The sequence below is a fragment of the Pelophylax lessonae genome (genome assembly GCF_965119305.1).
Source record: "Pelophylax lessonae genome assembly, chromosome: 9".
NCBI classification, from domain to species: Eukaryota; Metazoa; Chordata; class Amphibia; order Anura; family Ranidae; genus Pelophylax; species Pelophylax lessonae.
In genome coordinates, this window is record NC_138776.1 from 234,681,660 (window position 1) to 234,694,777 (window position 13,118).

A 13,118-nucleotide genomic window follows, 5' to 3' on the forward strand; every position below is an offset into this window, starting at 1 on the left:
CCTACATCTCCCTCCATTAGCGTATTTCCCATTACCCCCCCTTCCCTTTTTATCCTTCCACCCATCATTCCCCTTCTTTCTTGCCCCTTCCTTCTCTCTTACCCCTTCCTTCTCTCTCTCAAAGGCTCTTAGTTAAATATGGAAGACCACAACCCACTTTTGACTCACCTGTTTTAGCTTGTATGAGGTCCTGTTCTGTATTGACTTAATGATCTATCCAAGTTAACATTTTGCAAACCTTCATGTTTAATTTGCCAGGAATTAGCACATGCATTATGTTGCAGAGTCTTCCTTCTGAGGAAATGCCTGAAACACTGCCCTCTGTGATCACTTATGTGGGTCTTCGCATATATCTGTCTACTTTGTTTACTGGACTTGTTTTTATCATTTGTACTTTATGCAAAATCCTAACTTTTTTACATAATAGAATTCATACAAAAAATATTCAAGTACAAATGTATTGAGTCAAATAAGAATCAAATAACACACCTAATATCTAAAACATACAATAACTCCCCCATATATAAATACATGAAACAATTTATAAATCTCAGATGCTGCTGACCATTGTTAAAATAGCGCATAGCATTTTAAATTTGACAGATTTGGTTCCCATTGATTTCATTGGGGTTTGGGTGGGTCTTAAGTTCATCGAAGTTTGCTTGAATTGAACCCAGGGCAGTTTGGCTCATTCCAAGTAGTAAGATGTGAATACGTCATTCATTTATTTATTTATTTCCTGTTCATGTTTTTGTTGTTCTCTGCATTTTTCTTAAATTCAATAAAAAGTGCCTGTCAAAAATTAGTAAAGATTTATTTATTTTTACACTACCCTAAACTAAAGCCGGGTACACACTATTAGTTTTTTTTTTTTCCAATCCCATGGGTTGAACAAAATAAAAATTGTCAGCTCCGGTCTGAGCCGCTGTACTAACCATGTAAAGTTGGTTTAGTGGTCTCCCCCACTGAGCTATTGTGTTCTGACAGGGGGACGCCCCCCGAGGGACGCCCCCCGGGGGACGCCCCCCCCCTGCCAGAACACTCCAATCAGCGCTCTCTGCCATTGGCTGTCAGATGCTGGTTTTCCAGCATGCTTGTCCGTCAGAAGCCAGCCAAATAGCTGGCTTTTGTCGGACAGACCGTCGTACACACGGGCCAAATGTGGGCCGTTTTTGTTTGATCCGGCCGCTGTTTCCCAACATTCGGCCAATGTGTACCGTGTGTAATAAAGATTTGGTCTATATTTTCTTTCTTTCATCTAAGTTGTAGAGACCAGGGCTGTATAGGAAATGGAAGGCGATGCTGGGATGCAGCCATACCATCTGCAAGCAGATGATTTGTAACTCCTGCTGCTCTGCCAGTACTCTGGCCCAGCCCAAAACACTGGGAGCCACACACAACTTGAAGGTAGGCTTAATGTGGCCCATGGAAGAGGGTCCCCCTGGCAAGATATCCTCCCATGTTGGGGACATGTGGCCTGGTATGGTTCAGGGGGTTGCAGATGCACATCCCACCTATATCAGGCCAGTCAGGTTGCATGCTCTTGTTTTTTGGTGTCTGGTAAAAAATTTGAGGGGAACCCCATGCTGTTTTTGTTTTTTTTTTTTGGTTTTGTTGCATGGGGTCCCTCTTGACATCTTTCCCAAACCCTCATCAAGGATAAGAGACTGGTATGTATTTTTAGGGGAACACTAACACGTTTTTTTTTTTTTTTTTTTTTTGAGAAAACTGTTTTAATAGCAGTACTTTATGCCATGAACTCATATGGAATTGGCTCAAGGAGCTCAGGTTCCTTTCCAAAAGTTTGAACAAAGTGGGCTTCACTTGGCTGGGCTGGCTGACGTTTTAGCTCCACCCAGGTGCCCTTCTCCTTAGCTTCAATTTTCTTCCTCTCGTTCTCCTTCACACGCTGCAGGAAACTGTCTCTACTTTTTGAGTGGCGGATGTGTTCTACACGGACATTGATTCTTTTGGCAAGAATCTTACCCTTGACTTGTTTGTTCACAATTATTCCAACAGCATACTGTGTGACATTGTAGATCCGGACAGTCTTGCCATGGTAGCACTTGTGTGGCATACCTTTCTGGATTGTGCCTGTACCCTTGATGTCCACAATATCACCCTTCTTGTAGATGCGCATATAGGTTCACAGTGGCACCAGACCATGCTTGCGGAAGGGTCTAGAGAACATATAACGGGTTCCTCGCCTTTTGCCTTTTGTGTTCGTCATTTTTCACTAACAATTGCCCCTACAAGATGGCGGGTCCAGCAGAAAGAACACCGTTTTTTAAATGTATGGGGTCCCCCATTAACAACTATACATCCCCTCATCTAGGATAATGATCTGGTATAGATGAAATGGATCCCCGTTCGTTTGTTGACAAACAGAAGTAAAGCAAATTTTTTGTTACTTTTTTTTTTTTGTAATTGTCAGTTTTGTGATAATAGTTTAAATATATTATGCAGCCGCCCCACTTCACAGGATAAGGGCATCCTCTGGACATGTTATTTAGAAGAAAAATAGCATTTTAATGTTGCTTTTAAAATAAACAAAAAAGACCAAACACAATTAATTTTAAATTCTCTGTTCCCTTTGTACAGCTTCCCTTGTGTGAAATTCCTGGCTGTGATGGGAGCTTATCTAAGGATGGGCTTGGGCTGACATGCCCCCCCCTATGCACAGCCATTCAGTGGGAATCAATCCCCCCCCCCAGCTCTCTATAAGCTCCTTATGCAGCTAAGAACAGAGAATATTGGATTACTTATAAAAAGGGGGGTAAAAGGTATTTATAATGTTTGGGTCCTTTTAAAAGATGAGGGTTTACATATTCTTTAATTATGTCTCTTCATTCCATCATAGGCAAATTGTCTATGAAGATCAATGGTAGTCAATAGAAGGTCAATAAGAGTATAACTTCACCTCAGGCTTTTATGCTGTTAATTCCCCAATAGGGTTGAGCGAACCTAGACTGTATTGTTCGGGATCGTACCAGACTTTTGGGTATTCGGTACCCAATGGCATGCCTACTAATGGCATGGCTGTGATTGGCCAGTGCAGCATGTGACCCAGACTCTATATAAGCTGGAGTCACATAGCGCCACGCGAAGAATCTTCTTTAATCAGACAGTGATCTACATTGATTGTATTGTGTGGGGGTGCAGTGCACAATCTTTTTGCCCTGACCTGAGTCCAGTGAGGAGGAGGAGGGAGAAAAAAACAACTTTTTTTTAGGTGGGCGGCGTGCGGTGTGTAGCGGCCATGTAATGCAAGCTCAGTGCATATGTGTCTGCTTAATCTGCATTTAAAAAACAAAAAAACTTTTTTCCTTCATATTTTACTTAGACATACAGTGTTTAGACACTGCTCTTTTCTAATCTGCTCTTCAAAAAGCACCAATGTAAGGAAAAAATAATTATTTTTCAGTATTTAGTGAAAAAAAAAAAAAACTTCTGTTTTTCATTCAAATGTTTTTTTTTTATTCAATAGTGAAATAGAACAACAACAGTATCCAACCTGTTAGGCATGCGGCGTGTAGCGGCCATGTAATGCAAGCTCAGTGCATATGTATCTGCTTAATCTGCATTTAAAAAAGAGAAAAACTTTTTTCCTTCATATTTTACTGTGACTTACAGTGTTTAGACACTGCAGTTCAAATCTGCTATTCAACAAGAACCAATTAAGGGGACAAATATTTTTCAGTTTTTCATTCATACGATACACCCATTGGATACTGTTGTTGTATTCCGCTTTGCAATAAAAACCCATTTAGGGGAAAAAAAATAAATTGCAGCCTAGTCTGCATATGTTACAGTGAGATACACCCTTTGCATACTGTTGGATTCCGCTTATCAATAAAAACCCATTTAGGGGAAACAATTTTAATTGCGGCCTAGTCTGCATACGGTACAGTGAGATACACCCTTTGGATACTGCTGTTGTATTCCGCTTTGCAATAAAAACCCATTTAGGGGGAAAAAAATTATTTGCAGCCTAGTCTGCATATGGTACAGTGAGATACACTCTTTGGATACTGCTGTTGTATTCCGCTTATCAATCAAAACCCATTTAGGGAAAAAAAATTGAATTGCGGCCTAGTCTGCATATGTTACAGTGAGATACACTCTTTGGATACTGCTGTTGTATTCCGCTTTGCAATAAAAACCCATTTAGGGGGAAAAAAATAAATTGCAGCCTAGTCTGCATATGTTACAGTGAGATACACCCTTTGCATACTGTTGGATTCCGCTTATCAATAAAAACCCATTTAGGGGAAACAATTTTAATTGCGGCCTAGTCTGCATACGGTACAGTGAGATACACCCTTTGGATACTGCTGTTGTATTCGTTTATCAATAAAAACCTATTTGGGGGGAAAAAAATTATTTGCAGCCTAGTCTGCATATGGTACATTGAGATACACTCTTTGGATACTGCTGTTGTATTCCGCTTATCAATAAAAACCCATTTAGGGGAAAAAATTTAATTGCGGCCTAGTCTGCATATGTTACAGTAAGATACACCCTTTGCATACTGTTGTATTCCGCTTATCAATAAAAACCCATTTAGAGGAAAAAAAATAATTTGCAGCCTAGTCTGCATATGGTACAGTGAGATGCACCCTTTGGATATTGCTGTTGTATTCCGCTTATCAATCAAAACCCATTTAGGGAAAAAAAAATTAATTGCGGCCTAGTCTGCATATGTTACAGTGAGATACACTCTTTGGATACTGCTGTTGTATTCCGCTTTGCAATAAAAACCCATTTAGGGGAAAAAATTTAATTGCGGCCTAGTCTGCATATGTTACAGTGAGATACACAGAGTTGTATAAAGTACTCGAAACCCATACTTGATTAAAAGTACAAGTGCTCAATCAAAAAGTGACTTGAGTAGAAGTGGAAGTGCTCGATCAAAAATTGACTTGAGTAGAAGTACTAAAGTATTCAACATTTTTTGTACTTAAGTATTGCAAGTAGTTTTTTTAAAAATTTTGCTACTCAAGTACTGAAAGTAAAAGTACCAGTAGTTTTGAAAAAAAATTGCTACTCAAGTACTGAAAGTAAAAGTACAAGTACTGTGGTATGTAGTTATTAAAGAAAGAAGTCGAAAGAAGTCAAAAGTTTGAACATCATATTGTTTTTTATTATTTCAAATGCAGCTTTTATTTATACATACAGTAGCATTTATTTTCTTATGCGCTGATAATACACATGTTTGAGCTTCATGAAACCTGCCATCTACTGTTCTGGCAGTGGTAATTTTTATAATTGTAACGAGTAACTATGCAGCACAAAAAAAAATATTAGAGTAGAAGTATTGAAATCATTGAAAAAATGTAGTGAAGTAAAAGTGGAAGTAGGAGAAAAAAATTCTACTCCAGGAAAGTACAGATACCGCCTTTCGGTACTTAAGTACAGTAGTGAAGTAGTTCTACTTAGTTACTATACATCTCTGGAGATACACCCTTCAGATACTGCTGTTTATTCCGCTTATTAATAAAAACCCATTTAGGGGAAGAGCCAAAATTCGATAAATATGAGGAGAAGGTCCAATAAGGGACGTGGCCTGGGTCGTGGTGTTGCTGGTGGAGCTCCTGTTGCAAGGAGAGGACGTGGTCGATCTGTGCCAGCTACACGCATAGGTGAAACACCTTTCTCAGCTGCGAGTAGGTGACAGAATCTGCAGCAGTATTTGGCAGGGCCTAATAAGCCTCTACAAATGTTGAGGCCAGAACAAGTACAGGCGATAGTAGATTTGGTTGCTGACAGTGCCTCCAGTTCCTTCACATTGTCTCCCACCCAGTCTTCTGCTGAAAGGTCAGAGTTGGCTCCTGCTGCCAATGTCTATCAATCTATCACCTTACCCCCTTGCAAATCAGCCATGCAGTCTGAGCCCCAAGTCATGTAGCAGTCTCTTCTTCTTCTTGATGACTCTGTTAGCATGGTTTCCCAGGGCCATCCACCTAGCCCTGCCCCAGAAGTGGAAGAGATTAAGGGCACCGATGCCCAATGACTTATGTCTCAAGATGAGTACATGGGAGGATCATTGCAGCACGTCTCGGATGATGACGAAACACAGGTGCCAACTGCTACGGAATTCCGAATTGTGGAGACCGACAAGGAGGGCAGGGGTGAAGACTGGGTGGAAGACAATGTGGAGAACGATGAGGTCCTCGACCCCACATGGAATGAATGTCATGCAGGTGACCTGAGTAGTTTGGAGGACAAGGCGGTGGTCGCACAGAGCCACCAGCACAGCAGAAGAGGGAGCAGGGTGCAAAAGCGGAGCGTCCATGCCCTAAACACTACGCCTGCTACTGCCCAACGCAGCAAAGGACTAAGCACACCAAAGCCAGCTCAAAGGAGTTCCCTAGCATGGCAGTTCTTCAGACAATGTGATGATGACAGGACAGGAGTGGTTTGCACGCTGTGCAATCAGAGCCTGAAGCGAGGCATAAACCTTCTCAACCTGAGCACAACCTGCATGACCAGGCATCTAAGTGCAAAACACGAGCTGCAGTGGAGTGCACACCTCAAAAACCAAGGTCTCTGGCTCCTCCTGCTTCCTCTTCTCCTTCTGCAGTCTCGGCCTCTTCATCCGCCTCTGTAGTGACAGTGACCACCCAGCAAACAGAGGATCTGCCAGCAACACCACCACCTGGGTCACCAACAACCATCTCCACAATGTCCCGTTGAAGCGTTCAGGTTTCTATCTCCCAAACACTGGAGCAGAAGAGGTAGTACCCCCCTACCTACCCGCGATCCCTGGCCCTGAATGCCAGCATTTCAAAATTCATGGCCTTTGAAATGCTGTCATTCCGGCTGGTGGAGACGCAGAGTTTTAAAAGCCTTATGACGGTGGCTGTCCCACAGTACGTCGTGCCCAGCGGCCACTACTTTTCCATGCAAGCCATCCCTTCCCTGCACAACCAAGTAGGTGACAAAATCAGGTGTGCACTGCGCAACGCCATCTGTGGCAAGGTCCACCTAACTACGGATACGTGGACCAGTAAGCACGGTCAGGGACGTTATATCTCCCTAACAGCACACTGGGTAAATGCAGTGGCGGCTGGGCCTGAGGCAGATAGCAGTTTGGCGCATGTCCTTCCACCACCGAGGATTGCAGGGTGCTTCAGTTTGCCTCCTGTTCCTAACTCCTCCTACTCCGCTTCCTCATCCTCTACCGCCTCCTCTTCCGGTTAGTGTAACACCTTCACCACCAACTTCAGCACAGCCAGGGGTAAACGACAGCAGGCAGTTTTTAAAACTTGCCTGTTTGGGGAAAAAAAAAACACACACACCGCGCAGGAGTTGTGGAGGGGCATTCAACAGCAGACCGATGAGTCGTTGCTGCCAGTGAGCCTCAAGCCCTCCCCGGTGGTGTGCGATAACGGGCGAAATCTCGTAGCAGCTCTGGGCCTAGCCGGTTTGACACACATCCCTTGCTTGGCGCATGTGCTGAATTTGGTGGTGCAGAGGTTCCTTAGTAATTACTCCGATATGTCAGAGCTTCTGAAGAAAGTGCGGGCCGTCTGTGCGCACTTTCGGTGTTCTCACCCTGCTGCTGCTCGCCTGTCAGCGCTGCAGCGTAACTTAAGCCTTCCCGCTCACCGCCTCATATGTGACGTGCCCACAAGGTGGAACTCCACCTTGCACATGCTGGCAAGACTGTGCGAGCAGCAGCAGGCCATAGTGGAGTGTCAGCTGCAACACGCACGCGTGAGTCGCTCTGAGGAACAGCACCCCTTCACCACCAATAACTGGGCCTCCATGCGAGACCTGTGTGTCTTGTTGCGCTGTTTCGAGTACTCCACCAACATGGCCAGTGCCGATGACGCTGTTCTCAGCTTAACTATCCCACTTCTATGCCTTCTTGAAAAAACACTTTGGGCGATGATGGAAGAGGATGTGGCACAGGATGAGGAGGAGGAGGAGGTATCATTTCCAAGGCTTTCAGGGCAGTCATTCGCAAGTGGCTCCGAGGGTGGGTTCCTGCACCCACAAACGAACGCCAGGGACACAATTGTCCAGCAGGGGCACAGTTCTGGAGGATGATGAGGATGAGGAGGAGGAGATGGAGGAGGATATGGAACCATGTTCACAGCACCCAGCACCCAGGCCAGCTCATGGTCATCACTGGTACGTGGCTGGGGGGATACGGAGGACACAGAGGATAAACCTCCTACAGAGGACAGCTTTTCGTTGCCTCTGGGCAGCCTGGCACACATGAGCGATTACATGCTGCAGTTTCTCCGCCAAATTTCCCACATTGTAACTTGTGCTGATTACTGGGTGGCCACCCTGCTGGATCCCCGTTACAAGGACAACGTACCATCCTTAATTCCCTCACTGGAGCATGATCGGAAGATGCGCGAGTACAAGAGCACGCTGGTAGACGCGCTGGCCAAGGCCAAGGCAGAGGAAGAGGTCGCCAACGCAGACAGGGCACCGCCAGCACCTCAGAAGGCAGGGTTAGCCTGGCCGAAATGTGAAAAAGCTTTGTCAGCACGCCACAACAAGCAGCAGCACCACCAGCTGATATGGAGCGTCTTAGCAGGAGGCAGCATTTCACTAACATGATGGAGCAGTATGTGTGCACACGCCTAGACGTACTGAATGACGGGTCTGCCCCCTTCAACTCCTGGGTCTCCAAGTTGGGCACATGGCCTGAGCTTGCCCTTTACGCCTTGGAGGTGCTGGCCTGCCCTGCAGCCAGTGTATTATCTGAACGTGTATTTAGCATGGCTGGGGGCGTTATCACAGACTGTGTGGACAAGCTCACGTTCATTAAAATGAACCAGGCATGGATCCCACAGGACTTGTCCGTGCCTTGTGCAGAATAGACATGTATACCGGCCTTACCCAGCCATTGTTGTATTTGATCTTTCTTACTCTTTTGGGGTGTACCCTAATTAAAAAAAAAAATTAATTAAAAACCAAAACCAGTGTTGGCTACCTCGTCCTCCTCCTCCACCGTTGCCGCCGCTTCCACCTACACCGCCATATCCACCGCCATATCCACCCCCACCTCAACCTCATACTCCATATGGGCCTCGTCCTCCTCCTACATCATTCAAGAATATTATTTTTTATTTTTATGTTTTTTATTTTATGTTTTTAAGTTATTTCCCTATCCACATTTGTTTGCAGGGCACTTGCATGCTCTTAAGATGATTTTGCTGCCATTTGCAGCCCTCTAGCCCTTTCCATGTATGTTTTAGAGCCATTTTAGTACTCAAAAGTTTGGGTCACCATTGACTTCAATGGGGTTCGGGATCGGGGTAAAGTTCGGGTTAAGTCTGGGTCACGAACCCGGACGTTTTTTTCAAGTTCGGCCAGACCCGCCGAACCCGGACATCCAGGTGTTTGATCAACTCTATTCCCCAATAAAAAAAATATCAGCTTGATGGAGCACACTCCATCTTTCCAATCAACTACATAGCTCTGGACTGACTATTCTTGGTGCTTGTGTTCCCACTCCAACATAAATCTGGTCATCATAAACCTTGCAAGGATAGCCAAGCTGGTATTCCGGTATACCATTTTGTAAATTTTGTAATTTTTTATGGTCCAAGATTTTATGCACTCCTGCTTTGAGTTAACTGATCAGAACCAAGAAATGGCTTGTCTATATATATATATATATATATATATATATATATATATATATATATATACAGTATATATATAATATATATTGTGGGATTGATTAGCTCGGTGTGGATGACCCCTTGCCCCTTGGGGGGGGTTAGTTACACAGGGAGATAGCCGAGAAGTGGTTGCAAACAACAGTTTGGTTTATTCATGCAATTTTCTTCACCAGACTGCAAGCGTCAAAAACATTCAAAATAAAATAAAACACAAAATAAATCCTTGCCACTGTGGGCGGCTACCTTCTCACACACAGGAACCTATCTAAGGAAGTCTGTCCCCAACCTACTGTTGGGCAGACTTGGCTGATCATACAGCAGACTATCAATAGTCCATTTATTATCTCTTCACATAGAGAATGTCCCTTTTCTCTTCACACAGCACATGTTCATTGGACTTTCCTTTCACATAGAAAACATCCATTGGTTTTTCTCTTCACACTCTTCACATAGAAATAGTTCATTTTCTCACCTTGAGAAGTCTTCACACTTTTTACCCTCCTCAGCGCACATCGCTCCAGGAGGTCTTCCCCATGCTCACACAGCTTCAGGGGGCATTCCTTCTCCCATGCTCACACAGCGTCGGGAGGCACACATCTGACTGTCCTCCTCTCCCCAGCTCACACAGCGTCAGGAGACAGCAATCAATAGACTTCCTTTGGACAAATTATAGAGGCCTTAACTTCCTCATTCCGAACAGCTGACGTCTGTTCAACGTCCTTAGACAGATCTGGCTACCTCTGCAGCCGACACCCTATAGTAATTGGTGAATTTTCTAAACCAGGTGGAAATGTATTTCCTGTCTGTGACTACATCCACAGATTTACCTGACTTCCTGTCACAATATATATATATATATATATATATATATATATATATATATATATATATATATATATATATATATATTGTAACATGGGGGCTGTTAGCTCAGTGGCAGATGCGTTTTTCCAGTGATTCACTGTCAGTCAGAACTTTGGTTTAAGGGCATGGCAGCCCCATTTTTATTAAAAGAATAAGGAGAGTCAACAACATATAGTTTCCCACACAGGGGTTCTTCTCCAGTTAATATATAATAAACCGAAAATGCTAGCCCACCTGACTCTTAAGCTCTCACTCAGCTTTTCAGTTGCAGTACCTCTGCTCTTTTCGCTGGTCCCCAAACCATGAAGCTGGTAGCTTCACTCTGGCCTTAGTCCTTAGGCCGTCACCTGTCTCTTGCAGACACATGTGCTCTGGCTGCCACCTGTAGCCTCTGACTCCTAAAGATCTCCTGTCTCTCTTGGGCAGAGCCGTTTCCAACTGGGAGCCCTGAGGTCTTCTTAGACCTTCATTATAATGGCTGTGTGCACCTGAGCACACACCCTGCTGGTCATCCACAAAACATGAACACAGAGTTGGAGATTCCGTCCCTCCCAAGACACTATGAAATCTCCAAACTACAGAGCCCCATCCAGGTATATGAAAACCTGGAGAAAGCTGCAAAAGCAGTTTTCTCCACTGCACGTCTATGCTCTGTAGTCCTGCACAGAGCCAATGTGCACACTTTGTTTCCTTTAAATTACCACTTTCACTGTGACAGAGTCTCCACCTGTCACAATATATATATATATATATATATATATATATATATATATATATATATATACTATATTATCAAAAGTATTGGGACTGTATGTGGCCTTTACACGCACATGAAGTTTAATGGTATCCCAGTCTTGGTCTGTAGGGTTCAATATTGAGTAGGCCTACCCTTTGCAACTATAACAGCTTCAACTCTTCTGGGAAGGCTGTCCACAAGGTTTAGGAGTGTGTCTATGGGAAGGTTTGACCACTCTTCCAGAAGCGCATTTGTGAGGTCAGGCACTGATGTTGAGAGAGAAGGCCTGGCTCACAGCCTGCAGTCTAATTCATCCCAAAGGTGTTCTATCCGGCTCAGGTGCAGGCCAGTCAAGTTCCTCTACCCCAAACTTGCTCATCCATGTCTTCTTCTTCTTCTTCTTCTTCTTCTTATATATATACATTAAAAAAAAAAAAATATATATATATATATATATATATTTATGTATATATATACTGTGTATATATATATATATATATATATATATATATATATATATTTTTTTTTTTTTTTTTTTTTTTTTGTAATTATTTGAATGATTATTACAAATCAGACTAAAATGTTCACTGCTCTTTATCTCAGGAATGGACTGCAGTGTATCTATTCTGTTTATCTTGCTCTGCTTCTCATTTAATGAAGATTCTGTAAACACAGAAGTCTTGTGTATGGCTAGAGGAGAGGAAGGCCTTTAATATATTGTACAAAAGGGTTCATAACGTAAATCTGAACTCCAGCCAAGCAACTACATACATTTTTTAAATGCTTATATGTGAACCGTTTATCTGCCTAAAAAGTTGTCAGTTTGTCCAGTCATTTTAATGATTTACACACCCCTCTAAAATGCCTTGTAACAGTTGAAGTAGAACTGCTGACACTATACTGACTTGTTTTTTTATTTTATTTTTATTTTTGGTTCTAGTGTATACAATTGTGTACCTGCTGAGGAGAATTTGTCCAGTTCTCTTCATGGAGCTACAACAGAAATTTAATTGAAATCTCACTGACAGGGATAGAGACAGCAGTAAGTGTCCTACAAAGGTTTTATAACAAAAAAGCAAAACAGGGATTTTACTGGAGCATGTACATGTAGTATGCCATGCTGTAAAATCTGAAGCTGACATAAATAATGGGCAATCTTTCAGTCTAAGATCAGCAGGCAATTACAAAGAAAAACCAAGGAAGAGATACTTGTAATGGTAAAAAATCTGATGAAATAGCATTTATTTTTTTTATGTTCGGCTTTAAGTGCCAGTTCACACTGTTCCGACTAGTCAGGCGACTTGGTCGCCTGACAAGTCGTGCTCCATTCTGTGCATTTGGAACCGTTCTAATAGGAGCGACTCAAGTCGTTCCGACTTAGAAAAAGGTTCCTGCACTACTTTTGGGCGAAGTCGGAGCGACTAACAGACTTAACTGTCCTTAAGTCAACAAACACATTTTCGGTTTGTAAAATTTGCTAAAACATTTAGTAACCCACACTCACATTCTACAATTGGACACGTCTGACTAGCCCATACTGTCTTGAGATGGCTAAGAGTCTTAAGTACTTTTCAACTCTACAAGCCCAAAAAAAAGGGAAAAGGTCCCCAGGTCTGGTTGAGGGATAGGCATGCCCACCACATATAACTTACATTGAACTACAGAAATAAAGAGAATATTCTCCCACTCTACAAGACTCTGGTCCGGCCCCATCTGGAGTATGCTGTCCAGTTCTGAGCACCGGTCCTCAGGAAGGATGTGCTGGAACTGGAGAGAGTCCAGAGAAGGGCAACAAAAATAATTAGGGGAATGGAGGGCATCGGCTATGAGGAAAGACTACAAGCACTGAACTTATTCTCTCTGGAGAA

At 43.2% G+C, this 13,118-nt stretch overlaps 1 protein-coding gene across 1 annotated transcript; it reads right to left on the minus strand.

Annotated features, from left to right (window-relative positions):
* Nucleotides 1-1,735: 1,735 nt before the first annotated feature.
* LOC309562614 (large ribosomal subunit protein eL21-like) lies at nt 1,736-2,236 on the minus strand. The gene has a single exon (XM_082266867.1). The coding sequence runs from the start codon at nt 2,138-2,140 to the stop codon at nt 1,748-1,750; it is 393 nt and encodes a 130-aa protein (XP_082122993.1). The 5' UTR covers nt 2,141-2,236; the 3' UTR covers nt 1,736-1,747.
* Nucleotides 2,237-13,118: the final 10,882 nt, after the last annotated feature.